At 56.0% G+C, this 13,900-nt stretch overlaps 2 protein-coding genes across 2 annotated transcripts; both read right to left on the bottom strand.

The window, feature by feature from the left end:
- Positions 1-6,950: 6,950 nt before the first annotated feature.
- Positions 6,951-7,415, bottom strand: B0H18DRAFT_878614 (uncharacterized protein; the record flags this gene model as incomplete). The annotated part of the gene is made up of 1 exon (XM_048040638.1): positions 6,951-7,415. A coding segment is annotated over one exon (465 nt), but the record flags the coding sequence as incomplete, so codon positions are not given.
- Positions 7,416-12,062: 4,647 nt separating this feature from the next.
- B0H18DRAFT_1014720 (uncharacterized protein) lies at positions 12,063-13,501 on the bottom strand (the record flags this gene model as incomplete). The annotated part of the gene is made up of 2 exons (XM_048029166.1): positions 12,063-12,695; positions 13,327-13,501. The coding sequence occupies 2 exons, from the start codon at positions 13,499-13,501 to the stop codon at positions 12,121-12,123; spliced, it is 750 nt and encodes a 249-aa protein (XP_047891939.1). The 3' UTR covers positions 12,063-12,120.
- Between the last annotated feature and the right edge of the window lie 399 nt (positions 13,502-13,900).

Genomic DNA, 13,900 nt, shown 5'->3' on the forward strand with positions numbered 1-13,900 from the left:
GTGGGGCAATTTGAATCGGCGGATGATGGACGAATCTAAGGCCACCATTTATAACCCTAGGAGAGCCAGGCTGGGCGCTATTTGAGCGGCGTCTTGCGCCACATGCGTGTGCGACCGCCGGAGCTTGTATTGTTCGACTTCCAGTTGGTGTACGTGATTGGTGACTCTCCGAGCCTGGGAGGTTGATTTGGCAGTCTATTATCCCAGTCATCGACATCAAAAGCTGATACTTGCAACATTCGTCAGTCATAGTATCTACAGACGTGGCAATGCCTTCAACCTCAGGCCTCAGGCTTCAACTTGAACCTAACGCATATCGCAGGCTGTACACTTTAAAAAGACGGCAATTGCGATGAGTGCCACTTAGATATTTACTAGTCTCAGCAGCCTCAAACCTTCTCGGTCGTAAGTTACTAAGTTATGAGCCTCGCCATCTGGCAACGAACATCCAAGGCAAACGGTGCGCACCATGGAAGCCTCGGTGCCAGGGTACTATGCCAGCTACTCACCAAACACATTGAAACGACAGCAACGACCACCACGGCGGGCTCTTTGGAATCCCATTGCTATTATATCTGATCATCATGATCCATTGCGGCTTTGACAGAATCTGTGCCGTGGGCAAAACTATCCTTGTGAAGGAACTGTAACATAAGTATCCACCAGCCGTGTGGTGTCTCATTCCTGGCCAAAGGATTCGTTCGAAGACCCTGGGGCCGCGTAGGCCTACTGCGCCGCCCGACATGCACTGGCCGGAAGCATAACTGGCGAGTTCCGCGCGTCCTCTCGTGATGGGCCAGTCAGCCCGAACTGAGCACTGTCGCTCTAGGTCCCAATGTCCGTGCTCAGATGCGCCTTCTTGTGGATGCATGGCTTGCGAGGTCAACGTGGTGGCCATATGACACGCCTGGCCGCTTCTACACCTGTATCTCGACGGGAACCTGTAGTCGCAGCCAAAGTGGGCGACGCCAGCGGGCTCTCGTTGATGCTTACCGTCAAATTCAAATCGCGCAAAGGGATGGTAAGCATACAGCCATTCATGTTTGTTGCGCGTTGACGAAGACCACGCACAGGCTAAGGGTGGGCGCTATGTAGAACAGGAACTCAGACCTGTCTCGGAAAGGGACTGAGTGGACGGTGACGACTCTGCGGATTCTGATCCTACCGTCACCTTCGGCTTTGAGACTGATGCACGAAACTCACTCCACCAAGTTGTCTGTCTCGTAACCCACTGCAACGCTGGCACGGTCGATTGATTCGCCTCCTTAAGCTCCATCTTTGCAGTTCTGGGCAGTCCTGTAAAATCCTGCGATTGCGTGCGGCTCGTCTTCCAGCGACCCAGGTCGACCTACCCTCTGCCAGTGCGGCTGCACGGTAACCATCTGTTTCCTTTTATGAGGTGCATCTCGTCGATATACTGGCCCTGCATGTCCCGAGGCAGCAAGTGGGTCGTCTTCAGGCGCGGCAGACGTTTTCACCAGTTGGCTTCGAGGCGGAGTGCCTTGACCACGATCGGTTGCCGCTCATATTGGGCGAGCGCGCTCAGAGGGGTGTCCGGTGGGAGGTCAAGAAGTAGGTGATTTGTTGGACAATGCGGTACTACACTGGCAGGTAGTCGGTTGACCCAAAGGGTAAACGTGCGGCACGTCTTGAGAAGGTAAATGTGGACGATGCGAGTATGCGCGAGATCGGGGTGATCGGACGAAACTCTTATGTGGACGTGAGCCACCTGCTTGAGCGACAGTTAGCAGACATGGAAGGATGCGACGCGACTCCGAAGTAGGTCCTCCGTTACTGAGCTCTGACTTGTCGGTTTCCTGCCCGGTCGGTCTAGCCGTCAATTGCGTACCCGATCACCACCCTCTCCGTGCTTGCTATCCTCAAGCTCGTTCGGCCCGGTCTATACTGATGTGCCTTCGCCTGCTTCTCTGGCGTTGCCCTCGTATCCTCCTCACCAGGATCAGCCGGGTCCTATTGCCTGACCCAGTGCCTGCGGTGCAGGCGTCTTCTGTGTATGGTACGTCCGCCTCGTGTCTCGTCGATACTTCACACGGCTGGTGTGTCGTCCGTCCAGAGTGCGACCAGCCCACCCTCGGTGGGCGACGCGCGCCGGAGCAGCCACTGAGACCATGCTGCGTCCGCTTGGAAGCCCCGGTACGCATCCTACGCATCCCACCCTGTGCTTCCAGTGCTAGCGTGGGTTCGTCCCTTGTGGGTGTGCGTGCGTCGAGGAGACATTGGACCGGAGGTAGCGAGAAACACCGCACGGAGCATTGACGTCCTCGGTGGATGTAGGGGCAGACTTTGCCGGTATGTGGACTGCCCCGTCTTCGCGTCTCGCTGGCCGACCCCGCGAGGTGGTCTTCGACATCCTTTGGTCCAAGTCGCGCTTCTGGCCCCACTGTCTGTAAGCGGCGGAGGCGCGGATACGGAAGGGCGGAACTGACCATTTTCCGACATGTAGAACTCGTCTCCTGCCCCTGTACAAGGGCGTGTGCATCGTTTGGACCTCAAATTCCGCCCTCGCCACTTCACAGCGACACCGTCTGCCGTTGCGGGAGTGGGACTGCACGGCGAACGTGGACAGCGCATCAGAGGACGCGTTGGTGTACCTAAGAGTTAGATGTCAGATACTGTAACAACAGTGACCATGGACCTGCGTGCGCTTAGGCACACCGCAAGACTCACGGGTGTTCAGATCGGGTGAGGTATGTCGCGTCATTTTCATTCTACATGTCCTCTGTTCAGGACTAGTTCGGCCGTTGTCTACATGCACCCACTTGCCCAGCCTCTCACAGACACCTTAATGAATTCTGAATGTGACGATACAGATCATTAATTACACGACAAACTCCGAATGAGAAGGCCTACCGTGAGTAGTCGAGGCTTCATAATCACGATTGCCGTGCAGTTCCATGACTTCACATTGCGTGCTCCGTGGGCGTGGCAGCTTCGTCTACCCCATGATAAGCAGCCAACGATCGGTCGCTGTGTCTGCCGGGTTGAGGGCACAAGGATAGCGCATACAACACGTATAAATGGCCGAAGGGTGAGACACTGCGAGCTTGAAGTCCATGCACCATACATTCGCACTGGCTCCGGGGTTGCTCGCCCACGACTGCCCCGTGTCTCCGAAACAACTCTGTAGTTCTACTAGAACTCTATTAGCTGTGCCGGCCTGAGTAGCGGAAGGCAATATCCTCACCCAATCATCTGTGAGCGCACGGCTAGGACAAGGTGCTTCCACTGGCTGAGACGCTGATTGTGGGCAGCGTATATCATCGGCTTCGCGGGCTCGTTCTACTGCAGCCCTCAGCATGAGCCGGACATCTCGTGTAGGCAACGAGTGGTCGCCGAACTCCGGCCTTTTCGAGGCAAATGCGATGGAACGAGCCAGAGGGCAGGGACGTAGCGCACCCAGGCAAAAGATAGTGAGGGGCATCGCCACATTGATATTGCCGTGAGTGTCGAGAGAGGAGCGATAATGAAGGCAAAGGAGTCGAGAGAAACGCTGGCGGGAGAAATGGGCAGACTTGACGGGGTGACGGATGCTATGGCAATCGTACGCTGACGGAGAGAATGTTGGGTGTTGATGGTACGTGACAACGGAATACGAGTGCGCGACGTACCAGGGTGCGTCCACCACGTGCGACACTACCAGCTCTGTCCTGTTGCAAACTCTCCTGCTGCAAACGACGGGGCTTATTCGTTTGCCGCTTCGTCTCTCCCTGCCTTCGAAACTCTCCCGTCTGGCAAGTCGCATTCTGACTCGTACGTTCACCCGGTGGGCTGCTCCCGTCTCCATCGCAGATTTCTAAAGGGCAAGTCTCATCAGCCTGCCAAGGCCTATGCAGTGGGAGAATGTGTGGCGCAAGTGTACATACCTCTCATACTGCGTAGTAGGCCAGGGGACTGCATGCATGCACGCTGGTGTCTGCGGAAGTCGACGACAGACAGACCGTCCGACGTTGATACTCGCTACATCACGGCCGTCTGATCAAGTATAGCTCCGTGAGCACGGCGCAAGGAGAGGCTATGTAAGCAAGACAGCTCACGTCGTTGTGTGTTGCTCCACTCCCCGGGAACCAGCACTCCTCATCTGACCTCGCACTTCCACTGCGCTGTCACAGGTTTACCAGTCCGAGTCGGCAGTCATGTCCTTTATAGGCCGTCACGCCCGCACACCTGGCATTATGCATGGCACGACGCAGAGTCGAGGAGGACGACCGGGGCGGGGTTGAACCAGGGTTCATTGAACGTTGAACGTTCCGGAGAAGATGCGATCGACGAGTCTGGCGCTTCGCGGATGCAAAATCCGCTGCCTCGGATCGCGTCCAAGTCTGTTCAAGTTCCCTTCTGTAAGGATGTCGAGGGTTAGGGTTCCCAAGGCGGATAGCTTGGACTTCGTAGCTTACATAAGGTTAGTTGTTTTTCTTGTACCGTCACTACGCTGCGTCGTTTACCGCTATGGAACGGGATCTAACGCACTTGTGACGACCGACGACTCACTACCACCTCCAGCAACCTTACACCTTCTCTGTATCCGGTGCCCATCGTTTCGTCAACAAACCGGCCAACCGAGACACAGCCCTCGAAGCCAGTGCACGAGAATTCAGGTATACCTGAGTACAGGGAATCGGTAGTCCTCAGCATGCCAGCATATTTGATAGGTGGGCCGACACTAGGACTAAAATGGGTGGGTCGCTGCGAGTGAAAAGAAGGATTGGCCATTGGCTCGGACATGGACCCTGCCTTGTTCAACGTGCCGCGGGACTCGAGCTGCTCGAAATGTGAACTGCGGAAAACGTGTGGCCGGTATCAGGGGACGAGGTAATCAGTCCTCTGAAAAGGAGTGTTTGAAGCGATGGAGGAACGATACTCTTCGTAAGTCATGCCAGTGCGAAGAGTTACACGGAATTGATCCGCTTTGAAGAGGGGCTGGCGGCCCCGTAGCGCGGAAGTCTTTGGTCCCAGTAGCGTGTCCGAGGATGGTGCAGTCTCGTGCTTACTTGGCAGTGGTGAGGCGGCTGACCGAGTCTGACGAGTCATGGAGACTCTGAGAGACCCCTGTCGCGCAGCGCAACCGCCATCGAGTAACGACGACTCCAGTGATCATGTCGGCGCAAGATAATGTGACATTGTGTGAGCGATTGTTATACATCATATCATCTCGCGGAGGCGAGAACCAGTCACTATGTAAGTTCTTCAGCGCGGGTCAGAACATACACCACAGAATCCAAAAGGGCCTCCGATGAGGTGACGTTCTCGGTCAGGTCCACCCTCCTAGCTCCGCCATCCTCCAAACCCTTCTGCGCAATGCCCCGCATATCCACGTAGCGATTCGAGACGAAAACTTTCAAGAACCCGGTGTCGGTGTTCGGAAGCAGGATTGATTGGATAATATCAATCCCTGCGTAACCTTGAGCAGTATTGGTCACTGGCAGTTGGCCAGGCCGACCATCCCTAGCGCGAGGCAGAGGAGCAGTATCGCTGTTAGCCGGTGGCAAGTACCAGGCCTAACAAGTCAGCGCACAGCGCGATTAGCGCATTGAGTCGTTATACATAGCACACGATTACGCACCTGTATCGCATATGTGTTGGGATCGAAGTAGAGGACGTAGGCCAGAGGCCGACGTCTGAGTTGTTGGATAGCGTCAAAATGTACTGCTTCGCAAAGTCATGAATTAGCACCTCCTTCACTGTTCCAGGTACCTCGTATGATGACTGAGGTTCGGAGCAGCACTGGACTTGTTTGACCTTCGCATCCTCGAACAGGTCATCTCCCGTCGCCTCGCCTTGTCGGAGGACATGTAACTCAACCTTCGGTCGGATGGCTCTGGACTCGGAGGAGTTGGAGTTGGATCGATACAAGTGGAATTCCAGCGTGCCACGGTATCGAGGACATCGCCCGCCTTCTGCCTCAATCTACCAGAGATTGTGTTGGGCTGCGCGAAGTTGAACGACAACGGGTCGAGCCGCCCAACAACCCATTGTCGGCGCGAGTCTGAGTCGTACGGACCCGTATCCGCCGCGTCTTTGCACGCGTCGAGGGAGACATCGTAAGATTGGCCGCGCTCCGTCTTGCAGTAAGTCAGATGGCCTCCCGTCGGAAGCGCGACAGAGGTTCGAACTTTCATCGGCATCGTCGCCCAAGCGGATATCGCCGCTCTAGAGTCGTCCTGCATCGTGAAGTTGAAGGAAGCACCGTTGACTCGACCCTCGACTCGGACTGTACAGCTCACGGCGTCAACCTGCTTCGCAGTAAGTGGGACGCCATCCCGACGTGAAGGCGGCATGGTGAACCGTGTGCCCTTGGTGACGCCGTTGATAGCACCTGCATCCACGCGAAAGGTCTCGTCATCGATGCGCTTGAGAGCATACGAGTACACCTCTCCCTCCAACAGGCTCCGACTGAGCAGCAGTCGATCCCTATGCTTGCCCTCGCACGTGGGATGTTGCCAGGTCAGGGGTAGTGGCCCTCCGCACAGCTCTGTCGCCTCTGCGCTCACCAGAGCATTTATGAGACGTGCATACGTGAGTTGGCGCAGGGGCTGCTTCTGGGCATATGCCTTCCGCAAGAACGCGAGGAGGCTGTGCGTGAACGTTCCGCGTGTGCGGGGCTCGCAGTGGCTGCGCCCGTCGACAATGACTCGGACCGTGACGTCCGCCTCGCGCGCATACCCATCTTCTTTGCACGCCGCCAACAAGACGTGCGAGTTCCGCGCCGCACCAAAGAAGCCCTCGGAAGTGACCGGCTTCACGCCGTGAGCATCGTCTGCAATCCAAGTCCATATAGCGTGATCGAGTGTCGCCTGTATGGGGAGGCGTTTCACTTCAGGATTGAGCGCGCGTATCCTACCAGCACAAGGGATTTGCGTTTCATACGCGGCGCCTCTAGAGTGACAACTGTCAATGATTGTGACCTGTAGATACGAAACCGATGTCAGTGTCTAATACTCGGTGAGACAGGGATACCAGACAAATGAGCTTACTATGTTGTCCCCTTTCTCGTGCGCCAAACGCCGCATGAGCCCGTCGAACGTTCGGCCCGGGATGCCATTGACTCCTCCGTTTCTGTTCGTTGTGTGAACATCATACGGGCAAATCGTCTCGATCGTGTCGCCCTGCGAAGCCGTCCAACCGTCAGGCGCCCTTTCGCGATCCCCGTGGCTGGCGTAGAAGAACACCAGGGCATCTCCGCGGCTGATGTCAGGGTTGGAGATGAGATGTTCTTCAAAGCGACGAAAAATCTCGCTACGCGTAGCTTTCTCGTTGCTGAGTCTGGCGATCTGTTTGGAGGGGACCTGCAGAGTCTCCGTGAGGAAGTCGACAAAGTCGTCACCGTCATTGACGCAGCCTTCCAGCGGAGCGATTTTCGGGTCCTTGTACTTGTCGATGGTGATGACAAGTGCAAAGACGCTTTTCCGCACAGTGGGTCTACGTATCAGATGGTCAGCATTGTCATGTCAAGGTGAAATATATTGACCGCACCTTGGGCTAGGTGCCAGTGGAGTCCAAGGAGCCTGAGGAGTCCGAGGAGTCCTTGGGTCCTGGTCAGTCGAAGGAACCTGAGGTGTCGAAGGATCAGGGTCAATGGCAAGGGGCGTCCTGATCACGATGGCATCATGAAGCCCAAGCAACCTGATTGGGTTCCGGCGGTCTCCTGCGAGGTGCCAATATATCTGCGATCGTCGGGCAGAGACATTGACAGCGACCATGAAAAAGGTAATGTCGATCTTTGCGCCCGTGGTACGTAGCAAACATGTGAACAGTGTCCCACCTTCCACTACTCCGTGTATGCGGCCCGCTGGCACGTACCGCGCACCGTCCTCGTATGTGACTCGGATTGAGTACTTGGGAAGTGAGTCGTCCACTGCGTGGGTCGTGAACAACAAGCGATTCTTGTGTTCGCCTTCACAAAAGGGGTGCTGGCGGTGAAGCATCAGATCTGGCCTCATCGTAGGCAGGCGGTCCATCAGACACGCATAGGTTTTACGCGAGAATTCTTGGAGGCTCGCCTCGCTCCGGAAGGCGTCCACAAGGTTGCGAGTGAAAATCCCACAGACGGTGACGGCGCTACCCGCTGCAGGGTGGGTCGCCTTGGCGGTCTCCTCGGGCTGACACGCAGCTAGAAGCAGGTGGGACGTTATACGAGGACACCCGAAACCGCTGAGACGTCGGGGGTTACAGTGACCACCTCCTTGTCAGGCCACGCAGGCAACGGAAGCCGCGTCAGGGTGCTAGGCAGGGATCGTGACATCTTGCATTCACCCTCATCTGCAGTCCCTCCTCGTGGAAAGCTGCAATCGAAAATCGCAACCTGTTGAAGATATTAGAGCTTGAATATGATGCCGGCCGCACTGAGAGAAATAGTACACACAAGATTGTTCCCCTTCTTCTCTGCCAACTGGTCCATCAAAGCGTTGAATGTCCGATCCGGAATGCCATAGATCGGGCGGCACTTCGGGCTGACAAGTCCTTCGAAAGCCGACTGGTCATAGGGACAGATGGTCTCGACTTTCTTTCTTTCCGGCCAGTCCGCTGGAGCGTCTATGCGGTCGCCATAACCTGCGTAAAAGACGAAGACGAGGTCGTCCCGTCCAATCCGCTCATTATTGATGAGATATCCATCAAACGCGGACAGGATATTGTCCCGCGTAGCGGACTCATTGACCAACCTGAGGATGTTGCTAGATGGAACGTGCAGCGAATCTTTCAGGAACCTCTGGAAGTACTCGCCATCGTTAACACAGCCGTGCAAGTTCGGTATGGCGTCGTGCTGGTACTTGTCGATGGCGATGATGAGCGCAAAGACGGTAGGACTGATTCCTTAGGTCTGGAGAGACTATGAAGATGTACAGACTACAATGAGTTCGAGTTCTCGCGTAGCAAGGAAGTCACGTACCGGGGACACCATGCGTGCTGAATGGGCGAACAGCTGAGGGTTACGGCCAGCATTACTCCCTTATATCTGCCAGTGGAATAGAGCTCGGGCCCTGTCACGTGTGGGAGGTCCAGAAGTCAAATGGGCGGTGAGAATGCATGGCCTCCGCCGCTCGACCACACGAGAGAGGACCCTGCCATTGAGAACGTAACGGAGGGTGGTACAAAATGTGATTTTCGGATACACCTTCCGCTAACGCGCACGATTCATTGGCACTCATCAAAGCGTTCGCTGGCTGTGACGTTGGCATTGGAATGGTAGCACCGCTTACCGTTCAGTCGGAAAATTCGGTGGTCCTGTGCGGCATGTTTGGAGACACACGGTTGATACCGAGAAGCACGAAACCCCAGGCTGCGACAATATTATTATTCGGATGACGTTGCAATGAATTGGGATAAACGCACCACTGATTAAGACTGCTCTTCATGATACGTCACAAGATCTGCATGTCGACCCTCGTTTTCATCGTGGCCAATTGGGACGACTGCAAAGAAATCAGTAGTAAAGACGTTCACGAATAAACGGCATGGGAGACACTCCAACCAGCAGCATATGTAGGAAACTTTTTGACGAAGCTACACGGTGTTAGTCAGCAGTACGGGTGAGAGATCCGCGGGCTGCGGAGAGCATGAAAAGTCAGTGACTCAATAGAGTTCAAACGAATGATTGAGGCTACATGCGTTACTCGTCGCCTCGTGCACGATGTGTTCCTGCTGCATGCCAAGTTGAGACACTCGAAGACAGCGGGTCACCGGAGTGTCTGTCCACTTCGGTTCTTCCAGTCTCAAGCACTGGCGCTGCGTCAAATAATATGAGTAAAAATCTGCATGTACAGAGCACGTACATACGTCTGTCTTCAGTAGGATTTAGTCCAAAGGGTAGTGTGAGGGGTAAAGCGTGTCACTCCAGCATTATAGTAACGAACACTGTTCCATCACAGATTTCAGTCACATGCCGATTCGCAGGTCGCAAGTAACTTATCTCGAATCCCCGACTGGGAATGATTCCGACCTGTCACGGGTTTCTGACAGGACAAGACCGCCATCAGAATGCGCGTTCTGTGGGCGAGACAAGCACCCTCCCGTTGCCTCATCGAACCTCAGGGGCCTCAGGCCTCAGGCCCCAGGTTGACGGTTCTGACACCATCTTATGGTGGTCTGACGCTCAAATTCGCAGATGCAATCACGGTCAGAACTGAAAGTTCAACAAAGGTGCCCCACGTACATAGACCCTGCAATACCTGCGTCCGCTGACAGATATAGCAGCATTCCACGACACTGATAGACTTGATTGATCCGAATTCGTGTGGGGCAGAATAGAAGAATGATTTACATACTGCGTTTGAAGACGAGCATCAGTGCTCCGCGGCGAGTACTCTGAATGTGTGCTAGCGCTCACTTACCACTATTCCCCCATGTCTAGGTCTGGTCTGCCGGAACAATCCTGAATTGTGTTTTTACAAATACAGGCACACGCCCAAATGGGTCCAGTGGTCAAAATTGAAAGTGGAACCGATGATTCTGGCGCCGCCGACATCTGACCAATTCAACGGCGGTGTTCTTTGCTCGCAACGGCTCTCTGTCGTCCAGCGTGAATCACATCAACCCGAAATTGACGAGTGTGCATGTCAGTCAGCGGTGAAGCTGGCAATGCATGGGACAAACTGCGACTCACGGAAGGATAGTTACGCCCAGAATATTGCCATGTACACGAGCGCATTGGGAAGCACGGCATACTGGCAGTAGGAGAAGGTCAGGCTGCTGGTCTGCCGGGCCCGATATCGTCTGAGTTAGTTCATTCAGCATTGTCGATTGCTGGTCGATTGCAACGTGTATTGTAAATCGGGACTACCAGACGATGGACCACGAGCCCAAGAATCGCCGACATGAAGATATCGGAGGCGGAAAGCGTGACCAGTGTTGCATACGTGCTCAGCTGCGGATCTCTGCGCGTAAGTTGCACTTCGATGGGCGGTGAAGGCTGGGTTACTGAGTCTGGATTAGAATATGGGAAGACGATTCTTAAGAACGGAGGGCATCGGAGCATAACGACGGTGGGAGTGGACATACAGCCTAACCATCGTAACTGGGGTGCAGTGGCAGTTAGCGTTCGGCGTCACACACGCAACGTTGGGCGAACACACGACTCACAGACACATCGCCACGACAACTCCAGGCGCCTCCCGCGCTGCAACCCCGCGTCCAGCCTTACGGCCTGTGGAAGCGCCACGCCCGCTACCACGCTCAGCTCAGTGCACCTTGGTACAGCGCGAGCGAGGACGCCACCCTCCCTCGCGGGCGCGAGGGACAGGAGATCCTCCGGAATACCTTCAGGGCGATTTTGCGTCACGGAAACCGGTCGCAGGTGGGTAGCCCCGGTACAATCTATGTGGGGTACCGTACTGACATGAGTCTCGCAGCACCTCTCTGTCTTCGATACTCACAGTTACTTCAGCCAACCATGCGCCGCGCCGTGCGCGTACTACGGGCTTTACATCCACGCCCTCGACTCAGCAGACACGACCGCACAATTACGCGACAGGCTCGCCGGGCGTATAGCGCAGGTTTGGAGGAGACAGTCGGGCGCACGGTGCAGGATGACAGCGCGGAGATGTCGCAGGCGAGCGTACGAGCGTACGAGTGTACGAGCGCGACGCGGCGGTCTGCTCGCTCGTGACCGTACACGTGAATTTAGCATCCGCGAAGCGCCAAAGATCACATCTTTACCGGTCGTCCGCGGTTGGTCCGCAGCCTCAGGCAGTCTCTTCGCTCCTCTCAGTGCGCGACTACGCGTCTGCTGTGCTCATTGCTCCTCCACCGAACAACAGCGTCGCGCATCGACAGTGCTGGGATCGTCACGCGCCGTGCATCATGGACATGCGGGCGTGACGGCATATGAGCCTGAGTGACATGGTCGCCGAGTCGCTGGAGCCCCATCAGGAAAGTGACTTTCGTGTCTAACTCGCCTAATTCAGGCATTTAGGCACTTAGACTCGTTAGATCGAGTGTCTAACTTAAGTAGATCCATTTCTAAATCAGACATGTGTTAGACCAGTGTTAGACCATTAGGTTGCTAGGCCGGGAGACCAGTAGACGTGCCAATTGAATCACTCATGCAATCAGGTATCAGGAATGAATATTAAATCAATCTACGAGCACAAAGTACGATACTCGTCACTAGTTGTGCCAATGAACCTCGAGGAGAGCATGTTCACAAGCTCCGGGAAGAGCGCCGCCATCCCCGTCGCACGCGTTAAGTGATCCAAAGCTGGCCTGCGAGCGACTCAGCTCGCATCCCCTCATCCGCCGCACCTTCCTCTTGGGCTCGCCCACGTCTGGCTCCTCGTCCGTCGGCAGCGTGTTCGCCTCCGGCACGCCCGCCGTGTGCTCGTGCGTGAGCGTGAGGAGCGCGTGTGTCTTGCTCAGCACGTGTGCGACTGCGTGCGCCAGCGGCGTCTCCTTCTCCGTGCCGAACTCTGCGTTGGCGGAGGGGACAGAGGGCGCGAGTTGGAAGTGGCCGTCGGCCGAGAACTGAGGTGGAGAAGAGGTCACCCACGCCGGAGAAGTAGCCGGGGAGGCACGGTACTCAGCACGCATGCACCGTAGACGCAGACGCGGGGCGAGCCGCACCTTGCCCAGCGGAGGCGGAAGACGAGATGAAGGCGAGGAAGTCAGCGTCGGGGCTGTCCGTGTCGGTGGGCTGCGCCGCGGGCGCGAGGGCCACACGGACCCAAGCTTTGAGTGAGATGGAGCTGATGACGATGTCGGGGACGTAGTAGTCTTCGTGCATGACACGCAGGGCTTTGCGAATGGAGGCGAGGTCTGTTACTATGCAGGTGTCCGTTAGTACTCTGTCCGAACAAACCCTTTGGTGTGAGACAGGGATCACCCAATCTACTTAGAACCAGTTCGGCGTGATGACAGTGGAGTATTGCAGCGTAGAGCTTGTCTGTGTTGCCCAGGCGAAGACGGGGAGGAGGAGGGGCGGATGAGCCCGAGGGAGAGGCTGTTTCGCGAGGGCGGGATGGACAGGTCTATGAGCAGGTGCTCGGCCGCGTCGAGCGTGAAGATGTACACCCCCGAAGTCTGCGTGGGGGAGTACATTTAGGGAGAGGGCATCTGGATTGCTAATGGGGACGTACCGTGACGAGCTGACGAGCCCAAACTCGTAGACTAAGTAGACGCCAATGAACATCGCATTCTCGGGGAGCGTGAGTTCACCTCGAGCGCGGCGTCCACGAGGGAGACTTGGCTGCGCACGACGCGCTCGAAATCTTCAACGAGAAGCAGTCAGTTGTCAGCGAGCATCGCGACGAGGTGGCGGCCACACCGTGAGGTGTGTGCTGCAAACGACGCGTCAGCGAGTGCAAGGAGAGGCATTACCTGCGACGAACGACGGGACAGCTGAACGAGGGTCACGCGATGAGATACGTTTCTCGTGAACAGGAAGAGGAGAGCTTAGGATCGCGATCGAGCAGGTAGATGGGGCACCCAAGCCGCTCCGAGCAAGCGGCCAGAGTACCCCGACCTGAGGTACCAGGTGGCATCGAGGATCCATGGGTCGCCGTTGTGAGGGAGGCGTGCCAGCGATGCAGGCGCACCCCGTGTGACTCAGAGCGGAGTTGAATTTCGCTTTAGGGCAGACGCGCGGCGGCCTTGCGCGAGTTTCCGTAACGTGCAATAGCCTCATCTCCAACCCTAGTCTCGACGTTCAATAACGATGTACTGTAAGTAAGTTCTGCCAAATCCTCACAGCACTCAGTGCTCACATTGTCGGGATCTACTCCTCGCTCATCCGTGCTCGCTTCGAAGAGCTGCCCAACGACTTCTTCCACAGTACCACCCTCGAGCCTGTCGAGAAGGTCCTCCGTGACTTCAAGATTGACAACAACCAAGTCGACCAGATCACCCTTGACGGCGGTTCGGCTCGCATCCCGCGGTACGGCCCGAATCTTGT

The sequence above is a fragment of the Fomitopsis serialis genome (assembly GCF_022376445.1).
Source record: "Fomitopsis serialis strain Sig1Antser10 chromosome Unknown B0H18scaffold_46, whole genome shotgun sequence".
Taxonomy (NCBI): domain Eukaryota; kingdom Fungi; phylum Basidiomycota; class Agaricomycetes; order Polyporales; family Fomitopsidaceae; genus Fomitopsis; species Fomitopsis serialis.